The sequence below is a fragment of the Macaca mulatta genome, chromosome 1 (assembly GCF_049350105.2).
Source record: "Macaca mulatta isolate MMU2019108-1 chromosome 1, T2T-MMU8v2.0, whole genome shotgun sequence".
NCBI lineage: Eukaryota > Metazoa > Chordata > Mammalia > Primates > Cercopithecidae > Macaca > Macaca mulatta.
Genome location: NC_133406.1, coordinates 38,185,188 through 38,208,300, shown reverse-complemented (window position 1 = coordinate 38,208,300; position 23,113 = coordinate 38,185,188). Strand labels below are relative to the sequence as shown.

At 36.8% G+C, this 23,113-nt stretch overlaps 1 protein-coding gene across 1 annotated transcript in view; it reads right to left on the bottom strand.

Moving 5' to 3' along the window:
* The window catches only part of XPR1 (xenotropic and polytropic retrovirus receptor 1), a 262,003-nt gene that overhangs the window by 94,663 nt on the left and 144,227 nt on the right, over positions 1 to 23,113 (bottom strand). The window contains exon 3 of the mRNA XM_015122502.3: positions 6,566 to 6,667. Coding sequence (XP_014977988.1) covers positions 6,566 to 6,667 — 102 coding nt within the window. The remainder of the gene's footprint in view (positions 1 to 6,565; positions 6,668 to 23,113) is intronic.

Here is a 23,113-nt window from a genome sequence, read left to right as displayed (position 1 = left end):
GGATTCACAGCTGAATTCTACCAGAGGTACAAGGAGGAGCTGGAACCATTCCTTCTGAAACTATTCCAATCAATAGAAAAAGAGGGAATCCTCCCTAACTCATTTTATGAGGCCAACATCATCCTGATACCAAAGCCTGGCAGAGACACAACAAAAAAAGAGAATTTTAGACCAATATCCCTGATGAATATCGATGCAAAAATCCTCAATAAAATACTGGCAAACCGGATCCAGCAGCACATCAAAAAGCTTATCCACCATGATCAAGTTGGCTTCATCCCTGGGATGCAAGGCTGGTTCAACATACGCAAATCAATAAACGTAATCCAGCATATAAACAGAACCAAAGACAAAAACCACATGATTATCTCAATAGATGCAGAAAAGGCTTTTGACAAAATTCAACAGCCCTTCATGCTAAAAACGCTCAATAAATTCGGTATTGATGGAACGTACCTCAAAATCATAAGAGCTATTTATGACAAACCCAAAGCCAATATCATACAGAATGGGCAAAAACTGGAAGCACAAGCCAGTTTGAAAACTGGCACAAGACAGGGATGCCCTCTCTCACCACTCCTATTCAACATAGTGTTGGAAGTTCTGGCTAAGGCAATCAGGCAAGAGAAAGAAATCAAGGGTATTCAGTTAGGAAAAGAAGAAGTCAAATTGTCCCTCTTTGCAGATGACATGATTGTATATTTAGAAAACCCCATTGTCTCAGCCCAAACTCTCCTTAAGCTGATAAGAAACTTCAGCAAAGTCTCAGGATACAAAATTAATGTGCAAAAATCACATTCTTATACACCAGTAACAGACAGACAGAGAGCCAAATCATGAATGAACTTCCATTCACAATTGCTTCAAAGAGAATAAAATACCTAGGAATCCAGCTTACAAGGGATGTGAAGGACCTCTTCAAGGAGAACTACAAACCACTGCTCAGTGAAATAAAAGAGGACATAAACAAATGGAAGAACATACCATGCTCATGGATAGGAAGAATCAATATTGTGAAAATGGCCATACTGCTCAAGGTAATTTATAGATTCAATGCCATCCGCCTCAAGCTACCAATGAGTTGCTTCACAGAACTGGAAAAAGTGCTTTAAAGTTCATATGGAACCAAAAAAGAGCCCACATCTCCAAGACAATCCTAAGTCAAAAGAACAAAGCTGGAGGCATCACACTACCTGACTTCAAACTATACTACAAGACTACAGGAACCAAAACAGCATGGTACTGGTACCAAAACAGAGATATAGAGCAATGGAACAGAACAGAGTCCTCAGAAATAATACCACACATCTACAGCCATATGATCTTTGATAAACCTGAGAAAAACAAGAAATGGGGAAAGGATTCCCTATTTAATAAATGGTGCTGGGATAATTGGCTAGCCATAAGTAGAAAGCTGAAACTGGATCCTTTCCTTACTCCTTATACAAAAATTAATTCAAGATGGATCAGAGACTTAAATGTTAGACCTAATACCATAAAAACCCTAGAAGAAAACCTAGGTAATACCATTCAGGACATAGGCATGGGCAAGGACTTCATGTCTAAAACACCAAAAGCAATGACAACAAAAGCCAAAATTGACAAATGGGATCTAATTAAACTAAAGAGCTTCTGCACAGCAAAAGAAACTACCATCAGAGTGAACAGGCAACCTACAGAATGGGAGAAAATTTTTGCAATCTACTCATCTGACAAAGGGCTAATACCCAGAACCTACAAAGAACTCAAACAAATTTACAAGAAAAAAACAAACAACCCCATCAAAAAGTGGGCAAAGGATATGAACAGACATTTCTCAAAAGAGGACAATCATATAGCCAACAGACATATGAAAAAATGCTCATCATCTCTGGCCATCAGATAAATGCAAATCAAAACCACAATGAGATACCATCTCACACCAGTTAGAATGGCAATCATTAAAAAGTCAGGAAACAACGGGTGCTGGAGAGGATGTGGAGAAATAGGAACACTTTTACACTGTTGGTGGGACTGTAAACTAGTTCAACCATTATGGAAAACAGTAGGGCGATTCCTCAAGGATCTAGAACTAGAAGTACCATAGGACCCAGCCATCCCATTACTGCATATATACCCTAAGGATTACAAATCATGCTGTGATAAAGACACATGCACACGTTCGTTTACTGCGGCACTATTCACAATAGCAAAGACTTGGAATCAACCCAAATGTCCATCAGTGACAGACTGGATTAAGAAAATGTGGCACATATACACCATGGAATACTATGCAGCTATAAAAAAGGATGAGTTTGTGTCCTTTGTAGGGACGTGGATGCAGCTGGAAACCATCATTCTCAGCAAACTATCACAAGAACAGAAAACCAAACACCACATGTTCTCACTCATAGGTGGGAACTGAACAGTGAGATCACTTGGACACAGGAAGGGGAACATCACACACCGGGGCCTATCACGGGGAGGGGGGAGGGAGGAGGGATTGCATTGGGAGTTATACCTGATGTAAATGATGAGTTGATGGGTGCTGACGAGTTGATGGGTGCAGCACACCAACATGGCACAAGTATACATATGTAACAAACCTGCACGTTATGCACATGTACCCTAGAACTTAAAGTGTAATAAAAAAAAATCGAACAGAATAGAAAAATATAGAAAACAGAATATACTACAAGTACTAAAGATAAGTACTGTTTCATGAAAAAAATCTTAAATTATTTAAATACATTGTGTAGTCACACACATATAGATGCATACAAACATATATAAAACAAATGTATCTGTATATGTGTGCTGGGTCATAATGTAGTTTTTTTTTTACTATAACTCAAAATATAAAAAGTGTCTACTGGCCAGGCGCAGTGGCTCATGCCTGTAATCCCAGCACTTTGGGAGGCCGAGGGTGGTGGATCACCTGAGGTCAGGAGTTCAAGACCCGCCTGGCCAACATGGTGAAACCCCATCTCTACTAAAAATAAAAATAAAAAATTAGCCAGGTGTGTGGCACATGCCTGTAGTTCCAACTACGCCGGAGGCTGAGGCAGGAGGATCACTTGAACCAGGAGGCAGAGGTTGCCGTGAGCCAAGATCACACCACTGCACTCTAGCCTAGAGTTGAGACCCTGTCTCAAAAACAAACAAAAAAAAACAAAGTACTACCAACAGTAGATATTTTTCTTCATAAACCAAGAAGCATTTTCTATTCTTTGTGAAACAAATTATCCATTTAGAGTTAACCTTAAGAGATTCTTCTTTTTCAAAAAAATGTCATAGTAAAAGAAAAAAGCTAATAAACTTGATTTTATATATTCATAGTTTACAGCCTTACATCATTTCCAATACCCTTTCTCAATCTAAACATTTGTTTCATTGCAAATGCCCTCCTCTTTTAGTCTCCTCCTCCTCCTGCTATATGGTCTTCTCTGTCTACAACGCTGATTCCTCTTAATCCTGCTATCTCCTAATTATAGAAATTATCTTTCTCCTTGAGAACACTGCAATCCCTTCTGTACATTTTTCCCCTGCAGAAAATCTACCTGTTTGCATGGCTTTAAATAATATTTATATTTTGACTGGGCACGGTGGCTCACACCTGTAATCCCAGCCCTTTGGGAGGCCGAGGCAGGTGGATCACGAAGTCAGGAGATCGAGACCATCCTGGCTAACATGGTGAAACTCCGTCTCAACTAAAAATACAAAAAAAATTAGCCAGGCATGGTGGCGGGTACCTGTAGTCCCAGCTACTCAGGAGGCTGAGGCAGGAGAATGGCATGAACCTGGGAGGCGGAGTTTACAGTGAGCCGAGATTATACCACTGCACTCCAGCCTGGGCAACAGAGCAAGACTCTGTCTCAAAAAAAAAAAAAAAAAAAAAAAAAAATTTATATTTTGTCTCTGTCTTCTAGGTGCCTCTATCCTTGTGAAAGAGACATATATACATGCTGTGCTCTTTCATGGCTCTTGCTTGTGCATAAACTATTCCCTCTGCCAAAGGAAAAAGCCCAGCTACAAATGAAAGATGAGGAGGAGGAGGATATAAAGTTAAGAAATTTGCTTGCTCATTTTTTTTTTTTGAAGGGAATGACTTGCTAAGGAGATTGAATCAACAAAAAGGGAAGTTATATTTATTTAATAATTCTTAGAGGAAATAATTACTGGAGCAAGGTCTTGAAGAGTTGAAATTTAGTCAGTAGTTGTAAAGATCTCGGATGGAATAAAGACGGATATATCTCTTCTACAAAGATTGGAGGAATATAAATAAGGATGAGAATGTCTATAGGCATTTGGGAGAGAGGTGCAGATATAATACCATATATCTGCATGGCATTATACATCAACAGAAGCTGATGGCCTTTATTTTTATTTGTAAAGCAGCGGGTATAATAAGCATGATGGGGAAGGTGGTGGGGTTAGAGAATTCTGGAGAACGATACAAAGTTTACAAAAGCACTTTGGAGCATGAAAGAGGATACTGATTAGGACCCGCAGGAAGCTTTGAGGGTGTAGTTAAGGGTGCAACAACGAATTGATTGTGGTTCCAATTTCTTCTGCTGTTGTCCTACGCAGCCTCTGGGGTAGGCATGAAGAAGGTAAAGGATCAATTGATTGAGTTTTACTAGGCAGATGCAACATAAGGCAATGAGGGCAAAGGGATTAAAAACACAGGGGTCAAAATGGTTAAAATGATTGATGGAGAAGAAAATAATTCTGGCTGGGTGTGGTGGCCATGCCTATAATCCCTGCACTTAGGAAGACAGAGGCAAGAAGATAGCTTGAGCACAGGAATTCAAGACCTGCCTGGGCAACATAGTGAGACCCCATTCTCCAAAAAAAGGAAAAAAGAAGACAAAAAAAAAAAGTAGGAAATAATTATAAGAGGTGTATGATAAACTGAAATAAAATGGGAGAGTCAAGAAACTAGAGCTCTGTGACATGGAAAAACATATTAAAGGAGTAGGGGAGTAAAAAGCTAAAAGGCTGGGAAAAATGGTCATAGATTCATATTAGGTTTTGGTATTTTAGAGGAGAGGAATTCTGGGTGATGGGTATGGCTATGTGTGTATGGGGCTAAAGTACAGTGTAACTGAAAATGACTGTCCACAAGGACAATGAAGTCATCCAGCATGATACGAAAAATTAAGATAGAGATTGACTGGGAGCCAGGAGTCCAAGTTCACACTGAGCAACCAAGAGGTCAGCAGATGCTAACGAACAGGAGTGACAGAAATAGAACAATACTGATGCTTAGAAGAAGATTCATTTTTATAGAAATACACAGAAATGCTGATTTGGAAGAACAATGGTAGCTAAGAGAATGCTGGACTCAGTCTCTTGTCTTCTGGCAGCTCTTTCTCACTGACTCTTTTTACCTTTTTCCATCTCCTGACTCTCAATACTCTATAAAAGAGAACGATCAGCCTCTAGTTGAAGGGGCTGCTGAAAAAGGTTATCTGAGTAAGATGCTTCCAGAAGTTGTGGACAAGCCAGGAAAAAAATCATCCAAAAAACAAATTAGTAAAGTCATGAAACTATTCATCTTTAGACTAATTCACACTAATATCTGGTTTATGATTATGCTAGTTATAAGATTATGGTATTTCTAAAGTCTTTGCCAAGAGATGAGAGTATATTCTCAATAGCAGGCATGTAATTTACATATTAAATATGAAAAGAAAAAATAGAGTAATTTTATATTTTTGATATTAAATACAATTACAGACTAAAATTTTTTTCATAAATTACTGCTCAGGGGATAGATACATTACATTCAAAGGGATAGGTATTCCAGTTACTAGGCTGTAAATTTGGCAGTGTAACAGGAACTATGTGTAAGGTTTCGAGTCTAGATGAAATATCCTTCTGAATTGAACTCACTTTGTTCAGATTCTGTACTCATGAAACTATCTGATTATTAACTAGGTCTCACAGGACTCTTGATGCCTAAGGTAGTGCTCTAGAGTAATGTTTCCAAAATTTTTCACTATAAAGACATTGTTTTACTAATATATATTAGGTACGTTACAACAATACATGTATGAAAAATAAAATTCAAAAGACTCAGACATAAATTTATATAAGTTCCAACATTTTCTTCTCACATTCCAATGGCATACTGTAGATGCTACTCTGGAGGCCAGTGCTTTAGAGAAATAAGTATGAGTGTTCTAGGCAATGAAAAGGTATAAAACTGCCATCATTGATAAGCTGGAACTATGTAATTCATCTCTGGCTAAAATGATAATATCAAGTTTCTGACTCTTTAAGCTTTGAACTGGGCCACAGTGAAGCTATACCAAGCTACTGCCTCTCAATGAAGTCCCAATATCCTTTTGACTGAAGATTCTAGGCAATGACAACAGAAAGCTCAAACATTGAGAAACCAGATGTGTTCTTATCCCAGCTAAGAAAATACCTCTTAAGTGTAGTATAGTAAGGAAAACAAGACTCAATTTAAAAACAATGATCATTGATCAGAAGTTTCAACAATGATATGGTATAATTTATCCTTCCCTGGCAGGAAAAAAAAAAAAAAAAAAAAAAAAAAAGTCTCTTAATTACTCACCTGAATAAAATGTGTTGATTTTGGCAAGTTCTTTTTCACAGGTTTGGAAAAATTTCTCTTCAAACTTGGCAAAATACCTCTTTACTGTGTCCTCATCTGTAACTGAAAGACAGGAAAATGATATTTAAATTTAATGCCCAAAGGCCAATTGAGAAAACTAAGGAAACAAAAACTAAGATTACTTTTTGAGTTTTTAAAATGACAACTTTATATATATTTCTCTGAAAAAATGAATTGTGAACCATATTAAGAAAAGACTAATCAAAGGCCTCTTCAGGCCAAGTGCGGTGGCTCATGCCTGTAATCCCAGTACTTCTGGGGGCCAAGGCGGGCAGATCACTTGAGGTCAGGCGTTCAAGACCAGCCTGGCCAACATGGTGAAACCCCGTCTCTACTAAAAATACAAAACTTAGCTGGGCGTGGTGGTGGGCACCTGTAATCCCACCTACTTGGGAGGCTGAGGGAGGTGGAGGCTGCAGTGAGCCAAGATTGCACTACTGCACTCCATCCTGGGTAACAGAGCAAGACCCCATTTCAAAAACACAGAAACAAAAACAAAACAAAAAAACCTCTTCATAAGACCACACACAAGCCTTCTTTAAGTGAATGAGAGTTTCCTAAAGCTCTACTATAATAAATTTATAATGTGGGAGAAAATAAGGTTCTAAGACTGTAGAAGAGAAAAAAAACTGTAGACAGAATTGATCAAGGAAGATTCAAGGTACTAGGGGCTGAGCGGAGTAGAATTCATTCAGCAAGAGAATAAATATCTCGGGGAAGGAAAAAATGCAAAGCAAAGGTATGAAGACATGAATGTATAATATGTTTCTGGGGAAAACGAGTTGATTTTATTCTATATTAAATTGCTATCTATTTTACTTTAACTGTACCACATACAGAGAAAGAAGTGTGCACTGAATAGTGTAAATTACAAGTTCCAAACCTTCAGGAGCTGGGAAGGTAACATAAATGTGTTGAGCAAGTAGATGATTGTGCAAACGTGGTGAGAAATGACAAAGTGACACCTTCAGGAGAAGGAGTGGTTGGGATTCTGACAAGCTGGAAAGGATATGTCTGTCTAGTTGCTGCCATGTGGTGATGTCAGCCCAGTTTGTCAAATCTTTCCATTTTTCAGGAGAAGCTATAAATCCAGATATTTTAAAAACACTGTGTGGGCCAATCAATACATGTCTCTGCAGGCTGGATTCACTTTGTCAGTTCTGTCATGTAGCCTATCAACCTACTGAATCCCATATGTAGAGATATATGTAACTTCAGGAACCCAAGCCTAAAAGGGTAGGTTTCTTGGCCAAGTGAGATCTATGTAGACTCTCTAGATGCTAATAATATTAATAATGCACACGTATGTTCATTGCAGCACTATTCACAATAGCAAAGACTTGGAATCAACCCAAATGCCCATCAGTGACAGACTGGATTAAGAAAATGTGGCACATATACACCATGGAACACTACGCAGCCATCAAAAAGGATGAGTTTGTGTCCTTTGTAGGGACATGGATGCAGCTGGAAACCATCATTCTTAGCAAACTATCACAAGAACAGAAAACCAAACACCACATGTTCTCACTCATAGGTGGGAACTGAACAATGAGATCACTTGGACTCAGGAAGGGGAACATCACACACCGGGGCCTATCATGGGGAAGGGGGAGGAGGGAGGGATTGCATTGGGAGTTGTACCTGATGTAAATGACGAGTTGATGGGTGCAGCACACCAACATGGCACAAGTATACATATGTAACAAACCTGCACGTTGTGCACATGTACCCTACAACTTAAAGTATAATAATAATAAATAAATTAAAAAAAATAATAATAATATAGAACTATCCTATTTCTGGATCTCTGAGGTACTCTAAGATTGAAAAGTGTAGAAAAAGTATAGGTTCCTTTCTGAGCCCCAGGTCCCCCAAAACTCAGTGCAGTCCCAGAAACTCTTAAAATACTCCACCTGTCTAGGAATAAGGAAAATGGTCCAAAAGCAGTATGTGATACGCATACACATATACCTAAATTCATATTATTGCATGGTATAATTTGTAGTACCAGAGATATTTTAAAGAAAAACAAGGCCGGGCACGGTGGCTCACACCTGTAATCCCAGCACTTTGGGAGGCCAAGATGGGCGGATCACGAGGTCAGGAGATCGAGACCATCCTGGCTAACACGGTGAAACCCCGTCTCTACCAAAAAATACAAAAAACTAGCCGGGCGAGGTGGCGGGCGCTTGTAGTTCCAGCTACTCGGGAGGCTAAGGCAGGAGAATGGCGTAAACCCGGGAGGTGGAGCTTGCAGTGAGCTGAGATCCGGCCACTGTACCCCAGCCTGGGAGACAGAGCGAGACTCTGTCTCAAAAAACAAACAAAAAGAAAAACAAAAGCTTAAGGTTCTAAAAAGCATGCTGAATCCATTCATTTTATTTGAATAACACTGCACAAAACTTTTATTTAAACATACCTGCTTCTCTAATTCATATGCTTTAGACCTGAGCAGATAATGCAGGATGTTGTATTGATTCTGCAGTAAAACAGGATGGCCACTTTAAACTCCGCAATCTAGGTACAATAAGGGCTACAGCTGCCCAAGGTCATTGGGAATTACTTTTTTCAAAGCATGAAGCAGGCCACAGCTTTTTCTTTCTTTCTTTCCTGCCTTTTTTTTTTTTTTTTAAAGCTGAGTTTGAGTTAAGGAAACTCCATGGTAACAGATGCAGCTCTTACAATAGCATCTGAATAGCTGATTTAAAATAAGAGTAACAGCTTATTCTAATTAATTATCTAATTATTTTTATTTTATTCTCTATTGTTAGGAAAGAAAACCCAAAAGTAAAACATGGGCTTGGTTGGTCATATTTACTGTGTTTTCCTCTTAACAGACAACTTTTATTAACATAAAGCAATAGAAATACAACTGTTCAGCAAAATGATTTAAACATAGCTTCTGTTCTTAAAATAATTTTTAATATATATTAATGTTCACATAGGTTGTATATTCAACATCAGCTATTTATAGTATGACCAAGAATTCAGAAACAAAAAATCTAGGCCTCTGAGAAACTAAAATATACATAAACTCCATGTGTTAAAGCATGAATATTCTACCCATGAATCAGTCTCCTAAGAATTTATTTCTTTGCTTTAAAGATTTTTTATCTGGCCAGGTGTGATGGCTCATGCCTGTAATCCCAGCATTTTGGGAGGCCGAGGCAGAGGGGATCACCTGAGGTCAGAAGTTCAAGACCAGCCTGACCAACATGGTGAAACCCTGTCCTGTCTCTGCTAAAAATATAAAAATTAGTTGGGCATGGTGGCTCCCGCCTGTAATCCTAGCTACTCGGGAGGCTGAGGCAGGAGAATTGCTTGAACCTGGGCGGAGGTGGAGGTTGCAGTGAGCTGAGATCCCACCACTGGACTCCAGCCTGGGTGACAGAGCAAGACTTCATCTCAAAAGGAAAAAAAAAAAAAGAAGAGAGAGAGATTGTTTTATCTAAAACACCGGCAGTTTGTTTAGTTTTCTAGTTCAGACATAAAATAGCCACTAATCAGAAGAAGGTAGAGTAAGGTTACAGTAACATGCACACACACAGACCAAGAAAAAAAAAAAAAAAACTAACAGAGAGAAGGAGAAAAATATAAATAAAAACAGCAAGAATTGTGTGCAAAATAAGTTAAATGAAGGACAATGTTTTTGCCTTCTCAGATATCAAAAGACTTGGTAAACTACTGTAATTAAAAGTACACTTTTAGTAAATAAGAAAAACACAGCAAAAAGAACAGAGTCCAGAAGTAAATCTTCATATATATAGAAATTTAGATTACGATAAAGGAGGCCTCAAATCTTAGTGAGAAAAGAATGAATTATACATCAATAGGGCTGGGTCAACCAGCCATCAATTTAGAAGAAACTCAAAATGGAGTTAAAGAAATGATATAAAACACTATAAAAAACAGAACATTTAAATAATTCCACATGGGGAAGGCCTTCTTAATATTACACAAAACACAGAAGCCATAAAGGAAATGATTGACACTTACACAAAATAAAAATTTCCATTTCACAAAACACCACAAGCAAATTAAAAGAAAAGCAGCAGAAATACATATCTACAACATTTAAAATAAATAACATGCAAAATATATTTTTTAAAATTCTTACAAGTCAATATTAAAAAGATAATTTGATTCTGTAAGAAAAGTAGGTTAATTACAGCAATTCATAGAAAAAGAAATATAAATGGCCAATGAACAAATGAAAGGATGCCAGATGTCATATAAATGCAACTTTTTTAAAAAAGGAAATACAGCTCTTCAACCATCAGGTTAGAAAGAGTTTTAAAATAGTGGTATCATTTGGCAATGGTAAGGATAAATGAACATACTCATTCCTTGTTGATGGAAGTGTAAATTTTAGGAAGACAATTTGGCAGTAGCTATCAAAATTTTCAGTGTTTAATCCCTCATGTAGGAAATGTATTCTAAAGGAATCTCTATACAAGTGGATTTATTTCCAAGGATCTTCATTCACTTTTTTTTTTTTTTTTTTGAGACACAGTCTTGCTCTGTCTGGACTGAAACAGACAGGCTGGAGTGAAACGGCATGATCTTGGCTCACTGCAACCTACACTTCCCGGGTTCAAGCGATTCTCCTGTCTCAGCTTCCCAAGTAGCTGGGATTACAAGTGCCCGCCATCATGCCCAGCTAATTTTTGTATTTTTAGTAGAGATGGGGTTTCACCATGTTGGTCAGGCTGGTCTCAAACTCCTGATCTCAGGTCATCCACCTGCCTCAACCTCCCAAAGTGCTGGGATTACAGGTGTGAGCTACCACGCCCTGCCTCACCACTGTTTTTAATAGTGAAAAAGAAACAAATTGATGTCCAAAAGGGGAGTGGTTAAGTAAATTATGATATTACGTAACACTATGCATTTAAAAAATAATATACATACATCCTGGTGTATATAAAAAAATCAAGAAACACTGTTGAGGAAAAAATAAATAACAGAATATATATAGCATGATCCCATTAATGGAAAATATGTACATAAGTTAATATTCATATGTGCATTCATAGAAAGATTGCAAGGATGCATAACAATCTGTTGTGGTTACCTCCTTTGAAAGGGGAGTAGGTATGAGAAGGATTCTCACATTTTGCTATCTTCAATTATTATATTGTTTGAACCCATTAAAATGAAAAGGTATTCATAAAGGATAAATAAATTATACTGTATAAATAAAGGATATTATTAACTGGAAGAAAAAAAGAAACACACCATATCCAGACCTTTAAACTATACATAGTAAAAACTAATCAGCCCAGCATAGCTAGTTGAATAGAGTTTTTTCGTTTGTTTGTTTGTTTTGAGACAGCGCCTAGCTGTGTCACCCAGGCTGAAGTGCAGTGGCATATTCATAGCTCACTACAGCCTCAACCTCCCAGGCTCAATCGAGCCTCCCACCTTAGCCTCCCTAGTAGCTGGGACCACAGGAAATAGATTATCTATACCAGAATATAGCGGTATATAGAATGATTAAGCCTTTCACTTCAGTTATGAGAAACTTACAGAATGCTAATGTACAGAACATCAATTTCTATTATAAGATGCTTCCAATAATGTACCTGCTGAATGTCAGAAATCAGTAACTCTGAATTGGAGAATCAGAGAATTTCAGCATTCAAAAATCAACTAGCCCAATATTCTTATTTTACAGATGAGAAAACTGAGGTACAAAGAGCCTAGGTGACGTGAGTTTTCCCCTTCCCAATATCAATATAAGTTTTATAGAAAAATCACTGTATTTTATAAAATAGGGAATATAAACATATTAACTGTATAAAAGTGACTACTAAGAGCTACATGGGTATTATGAGTGAACTGTGTCTCACCCAAAATCATATGTGGAAGCCCTAACCCCACAATGTGACTTGTATTTGGAGACAGGGCCTTTAAAGAGGCAATTAAGGTTAAACGAGGACTTAAGATTAATGGAACCTTAATCCCACAAAACTAGTGTTCCTATAAAAAAAGAGACACCAGAGATCCCCCACTGCCCCCGCCCAACACATAAGCGCGTGCTCTCTCTCTCCCTCTGCCTCCCTCACTCCAGTCACACACAGAGGATAGGCCATGTGTGGGGAAATGCTTGCAAAGAGGAAAAGAGGCCTTACTAGAAACCATTTCTGCCTGCATCTTGATCATGGACTTTCAAGCCTCCAGAAATATGAGAAAACAAATTTCTGTTGTTTAAGGCACCCAGTCTATACTATTATGCTACGGCAGTCTGAGTAGACTAATACAATGGGCTAAACATGTCCTGAATTCAATAATTAGTCACAAAAGACTAAGCTTAGAGAGAGCTAGCATAAATAAGTACAAATATTAGCAAGCTATATTAACAATAAGATTAGCAGTAACAGAAAAAAGGAAGTCAAACAAGTGAAAAAAATAAAAACAGGTAAAGAACGACTTAAAGAACACCGTCTTAGAGATTCCCTTGCTCTGAGTTAAATAAATATTAAATGAGTCAGTTATACTAAAATAGAGACACACAGTTACACTGAGAGAGAGAGAGAAAGAGAGACTGATTTCTTTGTCATCTCTATAATCGTCTTATCTCCAACTTGCATTTGTGGATGACAGACAATTGCTTTCTCATCCACCCTGCAAACCATTAATAGAAAATGATTCTTTGCTTGAACCTAGGAGGCGGAGGTTGCAGTGAGCCGAGATCGCGCCACCATACTCCAGCCTGGGTGTCAGAGACTGTCTCAAAAAGAAAATAATTCTTTAAGAGTACCGATCAAGGTAAAATACTCCTACTGCATAGCAGCCACCATCAAGTGCTTTTTACAGCAACATTCAGGAATATTTTCATTTTTATTCTATTAATGTCATCAAATTTTCTCATGCAATCTCTGGGTTAAATACATAAAAGGCCAATCTTCTCAAAAACCATTTCTTTAAAACCACTATTAACACCATCAAATATCTTTAATGTTCCATTCAAGTTTTTATTACTATTCTCAATTTTCTTAATTTCCAGATCTGTGAGACGTTTAGGACGGGGATTATGTCTTTTTAAAATCTGTATAGATGATATATACCCAACATATTGTCTGATACACAGTATGTGCTCCACACACTATTTTTAAAATTGTAAATGTTGAAACCATGTTCTCATTTTTTGAAAATTATGATACTTTATTAAAGTAAAAAAAAAAACCTCCAATAATTGGATAGTCACATGCAAAAGAATGAAGTTAGACTCCCACACAGATACAAAAATTAAGTCAAAAGTGATCAAAGATCTAAATGTAAGAGCTAAAACTACATTAGCTCTTAGAAGAAAACACAGGTTAAAAATCTTCCTGATCTCAGATGGGATAATGGTTTCTTAGATATGACACCAAACACATAAGCAATAAATAAAAAAATTGATAGATTGAACTTTATCAAAATTAAAAACTTTTCTGCTTAAAAGGGCACTATCAAAAAAGTAAAAGACAAACACAATGGGAGAAAACATTTGCAAACCCATATCAAAACTATCTGACAAGGGTTTAGTACCCAGAATATAAAAAGACTTACAACTCTTTCATCTCTTTTAGAAAATATGCCAAAAAGACTCCTCTAACTCAACAATAAGACATATAACCAAATTTTTAAAAATGGACAAAGAATCTGAATAGACATTTCTCCAAAGAAGACACATAAATGACCAATAAGTACATGAAAATATTTCAACACATCAGTCATTAGTGAAATACAAATCAAATGACAATGAGATACCTTCTCATACCCATTAGAATAGCTATAATTTAAAAAGGCAATAATAAGGGTTGGTAAGAATATGGAGAAATTAGAACCCTCATATATTACTGGTAAGAATGTTAAATGATGCAGCTACTTGGGAAGCCAGTTCGGTAGTTCCTCAACAAGTTAAAAACAGATTACCATATGATTCAACAGTTCTACTTCTAGGTACATACCCAAGAGAAGTAAAAACATATGTTCACAGAAAAACTCATATATGAATGTTCATAGCAACATTATTTATAATATCAAAAAGTAGAAACAACCCAAATGTCTCCCGATGGATAAGTGGATAAACAAAATGTAGTATATCCATACAACTGAATACAATTCAGCCACAGAAAGGAGTAATGTACGGTTCCATGCTATGACATGGATGAACTCTGAAAATATTATGCTAAGAGAAAGAAGCCAGACAGTAAAGATCACATGTTGTATGAATCCATTTATATGAAACGTCCAGAATATATAAATCCATAGAGACAGAGAGTAGAGTGGTGTGGCAGGCAGGGGCTGGGGGAAGGAGGAGTGGAGAGTGATGAAAATGTTCTTGAATTAGATAGTGGTGATGGCTGCACAAACTTGTGAATATATTAGAGACCTTTGAATTACACACTTTATTTATTTATTTATTTATTTATTTATTTATTTATTTATTTATTTTTGAGACAAAGTCTTGCTCTGTTGCTGAGACTGTAGTGGAATGGCGTGATCTTGGCTCACTGCAACCTCTGCCTTCCGGGTTCAAGTGATTGTCCTGCCTCAGCCTCCTGAGTAGGTGGGATTATAGGTGCCCACCACCACACCCAATTTTTGTATTTCTACTGGAGATGAGGTTTCACCATGTTGGCCAGGCTGGTCTCTAACTCCTGACCTCAGGTGATCCACCCACCTCAGCCTCCCAAAGTGCTGGGATTACAGGTATGAGCCACCATGCCCAGTCTTGAATTATACACTTTAAAAGAGTGAATTTTATAATATGTGAATTATATTAATAAAATGTATTTATTCAACAAATAATTATTGTACCTATTAGATGCTAGGCTCTCTATTAAATGCTAGGGATATGATGAATGAGATAAATGTGGCTCCCGCCCTCATACAGTTTACATTCTAGCGACTGAGGCAGAAAGAAATCTACACAAATAAACAAAGAATTACAAACTATAAAAAGTGAATGAAGACAACAAATAGGGTGCTGAGACAGAGCGTAAGAACTGGGATAGATAGCTATCCTTTCTGGCTGGGTAAAAAACGATCAGAAAACATCTCTTTTTAAGAGATGACATTTAACCTAAGACTGAACCTAAAGGATAAGAAAGAACAAGGACAAAATAATTCCCAACAGAGGGAAGAGCATGTTAGAAAAGAAACTGAGATGCCTGAAGAACTGAAAGAAGCTCACTATGTGACTGCCACCAGGTGGTGATAGGAGGTGAGGTAACGGAGGCAGATAAAGGCCCTTTCATGCACAAAGCCCATGTTACGAAGTTTGAACTTTATTCTAAGTGCCATAGAAAATATTGATGAGTTTTAGGGGGAAGCCTAAATAGGAGAATTAGTTTCTGTTTTATTAAATGATAATTTTAAAATCACATTTCCTAGGAAATTAGGTGAGAAAATGAAGGAGAAGGAGAAGTATTCTATCCTCAAATAAATCTGGGAATTATGAATATAAAACAGGATCAAACTGACTTTTTAAAGGTAGTTCTCACTCTTGGGTGGGTTGGCTTCCAGGGGACAAAGGGGCATTTGGCAATATCTGGAGATACTTGTGGTTGTCACAGCTGGGCAACCACGAGTATATTTATTAGAGTCTAATGGGTAGGGGTCAAGGATGCTGCTAAATAGTCTACAATTTCCAGGAGAGCAATCCTTCCCACTGCCTGCTCCAAACACAGAATTATCCAGTCCAAAATGTCAACAGTATCAAGGTTGAGAAACTCTGTTTTAAGGCAAAAAAAAAGCTTGACTATGCTAATATACACTGTTATTCTATGAGAAGTGGAACTAATACATTGTGTTTCCCAAAGTTATTTATAAGAAGACAATCCTTGGTGGTAGAGGGGGAATGATGGCAGAAAGATGGAGAAAGGGTTGTAGAATACCTATTAAAATCTGCAGGAATAGGCCAGGCATGGTGGCTCATGCCTGTAATCTCAGCGTTTCAGGAGACTGAGGTGGGAGAACTGCTTGAGCCCAGGAGTTGGAGACCAGCCTGGACAACTTAGGGAGACCCAGTCTCTACAAAAAAAATTTTTTTAATTAGCTGGGTGTGGTAGTGTGCGCCTGTGGTCCCAGCTACTTGGGAGGTTGAGGTGGGAGGATCGCTTGAGCCTGGGAGATGAAGGATGCAGTGAGCTGTGATCATGTTATACACTAGCCTGAGTGGCAGACTAAGACCCTGTCTCAAAACATAAAATTAAAATTAAAAAAAAGATCTCCTGAAACAGTATTCTGTGGAATACCAGTTTGAGAGGCACTAACTTTACTATCACACCACCTCTTTGCATTTTAATTATATTCCCTACACAATAGTTTCTATGATTTCTTAGTTTCTCCTGCTTAAGACAGCAGAGAAATAAAAATTAAATATATGACCAGGCTCCATCAAATATAGAAAGAATATTTAGCACTACTGTTTCATGCTTGTACCAAAAAAAAGGTGTGTGTTTTTTTAAGAGTGTGATTTATAAACTGAGAATAACTAACTTGAAATCCTTTTTTTCCAGATGCTATTACATCAACAGATGGGTAGACGAATTATATAAAGCATATGGCAAAGATTTCAAAGATAAAAATGTTACTCTAAAATCATTGGTGTAGTAGAAATAGAGCTAAATCAGGAGTCATTCATTCAACAAGTATCAAGTCCTTCCTATGTACCAGGCAATGTGGCAGGGGTAGGGATACAGTGATAAGCAAAATAAACATAAATTCTGCCCTTTGAGATTACAGTCTACAGTCTGAGGGAAAAAACTTTAATCAAATAATCATACAAATATACAAAGGGTAGAATAAAGGATTAGACTTCTTCCTGAGACCAATGAGCCATTTTTGAAGGATTTTAAGCAGAGGGAATAGCATGATCAAATATGCTTTCCAAATGAGGTTGTCGGGAGACCAACGAGACATAGTACAGTACATACCAAGGGAGAGATTACAACAGCCTCAGCCTCAACTAGAGTGAGGGCACTGGAGTCAGAGAAGTGAAAACATTCAAAAGATATTCTGGAGGTAAAATCAGTAGGTTTTAGTGCAGACTGGACATGGTTCTGTTGCCAACTACCTATATTAGCTTGAGCAAGTAACACTCTGGACCTGTTTTCACCATGAAAAATAAGGGCATTTGAATAGGTAACCTCTAAGTCTTTTCCTAATTGCAAATTTCTAACTAAAACTGCTTATTTCTGCAAAATGATTCTGAATCTAACTAGGCTTAAGCAGTCCGTAGACAATATGTTCTGATCTGAGTCTATCTTAAGGTTTTATCAGATGAGGTTTAACTAAATGTGGTTTTAAAATATTCTTGGTAGAACATACACAAAAAAGTCTTTTCACTTATAATAGTGACATGTAAGTGAGAAAAAAATCAATCTCACTAGCACTAGATATAATACAGTCCAAGCTATTTAATATCCCAATGAGTATTTACCTAATATCTGCTAGGTAAAGATCAACAATAAATGAAATATCAATAAATAATTCAAGCAAGGGTGTAATTCATTAGTGAAGTGGGAGGTATGTAACAGTGGTTTTCAAATTATTTTTGCTCTTGTAACTTCTAAAATAATTTTGAATAACTATCTTGCAATTGTTAAGTCATGATAACTGATTTTGAACACATTTAAATAGTTATAAACAATGTAATTCCTGGCATGCTGTAATTAATTGCATTTTAAAATACAAGGACATTGTTTTAATTGTATAATGGAAATTAACTGCCACAATAATTCAATAATTACTTGATGCTAGCTCACTACCAAATACATAAAGAAGCTCTTCTTTAACAGCTGGAAGATTCACATCATTATATTTTCTTCTTGAATTTGTACTTCCACTCTACCTACATTACAGGATTTATCCTAATATATTTTAAAGTTTGGAAGTCAATTATTGATCATTTTATACTTCCTAGTCATTAAATATGTATATAAATTAAAACTTAAATAAAAACCCTTTCTAATCATCAACCTTTAAATGTTAAAATTTCTTCTGGATTGAGATATTACAGTTACAGCACACTGCATTGAAAATATATATGTACTAAGTTTTGATAAATATTAAACATAAAAAGCAAAATGTTATTGGAAATTTGAAAATAAATCTTACAGTTAAATGAACAGAGTTTTTTCTAATTACTTCAGATATCCATTGATAAATATCACATTACTGTTAAAATGATACATATTACATTATTTGTGAGAATATTACAAATATTATAGAATGACACAATTAAGAATTTCTATTCCTATTTTTCATATTACAGACATAAATGCTAAAAAATCTTGTTAACATAAATAAGTAGATCAGAATGAAAGTTTGTTGCAGCAATGTCAATCTTTGAATGCCTACATATTTTCCAAAAGTCACATGATGATCTATTATTGAAAATTAATTTTAATGATAAATAAGCTTACAATTAAGTCTTCTTTCAGTTTCAGTGAAAACAAAAAATAAATTGAACTTCTAAAGGATCTGTTTTCCTGTTCCTCACTTTCTTAATACCTACAATGAGTATTTGAGTATTTCAGATAATTCCTTTGTTTGGGGTCCAGAATGGTAACAACGTATCATAGCAAAATTTGGATTGTGTAACAGACAAGCCTTTCTTTTATAAAGTCAAGGAAAGACAATTTGAAAAAGGACTTCTTGACTGTAGACTAATTATTCAGACCAATCAATTTCAGGAATTAGCACATATGTAAATGAATATATCCATATATATCTGGATATACATCTGGAAATGAATTCCCTTAAAGGACAATAAAAAGGGGATTTTTTTCCAGCACTCTTCTCCATTTAACAAATATGACAAAACACTACTTTGTATACCGATGATAGTTTCAAGAGAATTAGCTATTTTTAGCTGAAGGCCTTTTATTTTCTAATTCTTTCAGCTAATTAATTACTTTATATACCACAAAGTATACCATTATTTAAAGTCATTTTGTTAAGTAAATCTATCTAGTTAGATCCACTTTTAACTGAACCATTAGTAATCCTAGTTCTTTTTCACTCTTGCAAAGCAATAGATCAAAATTATTATTAAGACTGAAGTTACAATAAACAAAGCAAACAAAAAATACCTGAGGATAATCCAAGATGAATACTATTATTAACTTAACTGAATTCTCAGTCCTTTTTTTTTTTTTTTTTTTTCCTCAGTTTTATATAGAGACAGCATCTTGCTTTGTTGCCCAGTCTGGTCTCAAACTCCTGGGCTCAAGGGATCCCCCTGCCTCAGCCTCCCAACGTGCTGGGATTACAGGTGGGAGCCACGGCGGTGCTCGGCCCTGACTTCTCAGTCTCACTGTTGCAAAGACGAGTAAAACAATGAACCGTAAGAGTCTTAATTACTCTGGTGACTTACGCCAGGGAAAAAGTTTTCAAAGAATGATAGTTAGGTAACCATCTCATTTGTCTCCAAAGTGCCAAGCATATATGTAATGTTGTGGTCTGAATGTGTCCCCCCAAATTAATGATAAAACTTAATCACCCATGCCATAGTATTTAGAGATGCAGCTTTAAAAGGTGTTTTGGTGAATGGGATTTGTGACTTTATCAAAGAGGCTGAAGAAATCTCCCTAGTCCCTTTCATCCTTTCTGCCACGTAAGGACCTAGTGTTGGACCCCTCCAGAGGACACAGCAACAAGACGCCATCTTGAAAGCAGAAAGCAAGCCCTTATGCAGAAAGCAAACCCTTATCAGGCACTAGGTCTGCTGGTTCCTTGATCCTGGACTTCCCAGCCTCTAGAACTAGGAGAAATAAATTTCTATTATATTTATGTATTACCCAGACTAAAGTATTTTGTTGTAGCAGAAAGGATGGACTAAGACATATAGCTAAAGAGAGAATGTATGAGGAACATCAATATTCTGGTCAGATATAAAAAGATAAGAAAGACAGGCCGGGAGCGGTGGTTCACACCTGTAATCCCAGCACTTTGGGAGGCCGAGGTGGGCGGATCACGAGGTCAGGAGATCGAGACCATCCTGGCCAACACGGTGAAACCCCGTCTCTACTAAAAAAACACACACACACACACAAATTAGCCGGGTGTGGTGGTGGGCGCCTGTAGTCCCAGCTACGCAGGAGGCTGAGGCAGAAGAATGGCAGGAACCCGGGAGGCGGAGCTTACAGTGAGCCGAAAGCACGCCACTTCACTCCAGCCTGGGCGACAGAGCGAGACTCAGTCTCAAAAAAAAAAAAAAAAAAAAAAAAAAAAAAAAAAAAGATAGGAAAGACAGATTTCTTTAAAAAAAAAAAAAAAGTATTTTAAAAATCCAGATATGGGTTATCCTTTGTTAATTCTTTAATATCCATAAACTGCATCTTTGTTGTAAAATTCCTGCAATGTTCTTTTCCTCTGATTTCACAGCAACATAACCAACTAAAGAAAATTAAGTTCTTAGCTCAAATTCCCTCAGAGCCAGGGTTTTATATACTTCTCTCTTCCTCTATATTCTGGGACATTTCAATATTCTTCAAATTAGACCAGAAACGCAGCCACTTGTTTGTCTGATAAAGAGACTCTTCCAATGACTAAAAGAAAACCGACAAAATACATCACAGAATCATACTGAGAAAGATGACAGAACAAAGGAAATTCATATAAAACAATGAAATTAAGGAAACAACTGACTATAAAAATGCAATTTTTAAAAAAAGTTTAGTGATTATATATTTAAATAGAAGATTTGGACAGGTGATAAAATCTCTATTTTCTTGAAGAAGAGATTACACATTCAATTAATAAACCTTAATTCATTTCCAATGTAAAATCACAGTTTTGGCTTTTAATTACATATAGACAAATGTATCATCTAAGCAACTGAAACATACTTTATAGCTGCATTGCTCTTAAAGCAAAACATAGAGGGAAAAAGGAAAAAAAAAACATGGCATCTTAGAAAAGGGAAAAAATAATCCTTAGTATTTCAATGACACACATTCACTGACTCATAACAATGACTAAGTTCCTTTCCTTGGGACTCTCCTTCAAAGAAAATGTTATGTCAAAACCTTGTAGCAATACATGAGATACAAATAAGTATGAGTACAATTTTACATTTATAAGTCTAATAACAAAGAGTTATGCTAAAAATGGTTTTCTATTGTGAAAGGAAAGGGAATATAATTATTTAGCTTAAAATAATAACTCTCTGTTGTTCTCAGGATAATGTTCATACCCTGCAACATAGTTTATAAAGTCTTACAAGAGTCAGTACTACATCTCTTTAGCTTTAATTCACCCTATATCTCAACCTATATAACTATCCTGAGCGATTTTCAGTTCCTGGGAGCAGCCATACTTTCCTTATCTCTGGACCGTAAATACATGATGTTTATTCTCCTGTCTGAACATTTTTTTCCCTTAGTATCCCCAAACCATCTCTTTTCCCAAATCCCAACATTCATAGTCACATTTTCTCCCTAGTCATCTGACACTTACCCTCTTAAATAACCCTTCTCAGAGACATTATTGACCAACATAACCCTTACCGTATTCAACACCTTAAATGATTGACTATTTACTAGTCTGTATGTCTTGATACAAGGAGTATCAGGTAAATTTCAGGTACACAATAGGAGAAAGGGTACTTTGGGGAGCCAGAAAACCTGGGGTGCTACAATAAAATTTGTATGCTAGAGTGATAGAGTAAAATCAGAGGTAACAGTGTGAACTTATGGTTGTTAATATATATGCAAATAGATATAGAAATACAGACACGTGTATGAATTAGTGAGTTTTCATGATGCTGATAAAGACATACCCAAAACTGGGCAATTTACAAAAGAAAGTGGTTTATTGGATTTACAGTTCCACATGGCTGAGGAGGCCTCACAATCACGGTGGAAGGCAAGGAGGAGCAAGTCACATCTCACCTGGATGGCAGCAGGCAAAGAGAGAGCTTGTGCAGAAAAACTCTCATTTTTGAAACCATCAGATCTCATGGGACCCGTTCACTATCATGAGAACAGCATGGGAAAGACCTGCCCTCATGATTCAGTCATCTCCCACCAGGTCCCTTCCATAACAAGTGGGATTTATGGGAGCTACAAGAAGGGATTTGAGTGGGAACACAGAGCCAAACCCTATCAGTGTGTATACAAAGTTCATACACAAAGACGCACACACACACACACACACACACACAAACACATACACACATTTCTTAGCTCCTCTGCTGGTAGAATCTAGCAGCAATAATGCTCTAGTAACAATAAGTCTAGCACTCAGATCTTGGTTCCTAAATACCATTCTCCAAAAAAAGGAGTCGGGGTCTTAGGAGAAGAAGTTGATTTCCAGGGCTGGGTCAAGGAAAATACAAGGTGAACCTGGAATACCTTATGATACCAGAAAATAAGAAACTTTCGCAAAAGAATGGTGGCAGGTCAAAATGACATAAATTAAATTCTGCCAACTTGAAGAAGCTCCCAATGACCAATGCAATAAAATAAATGACGGTAACAGTACTAGATT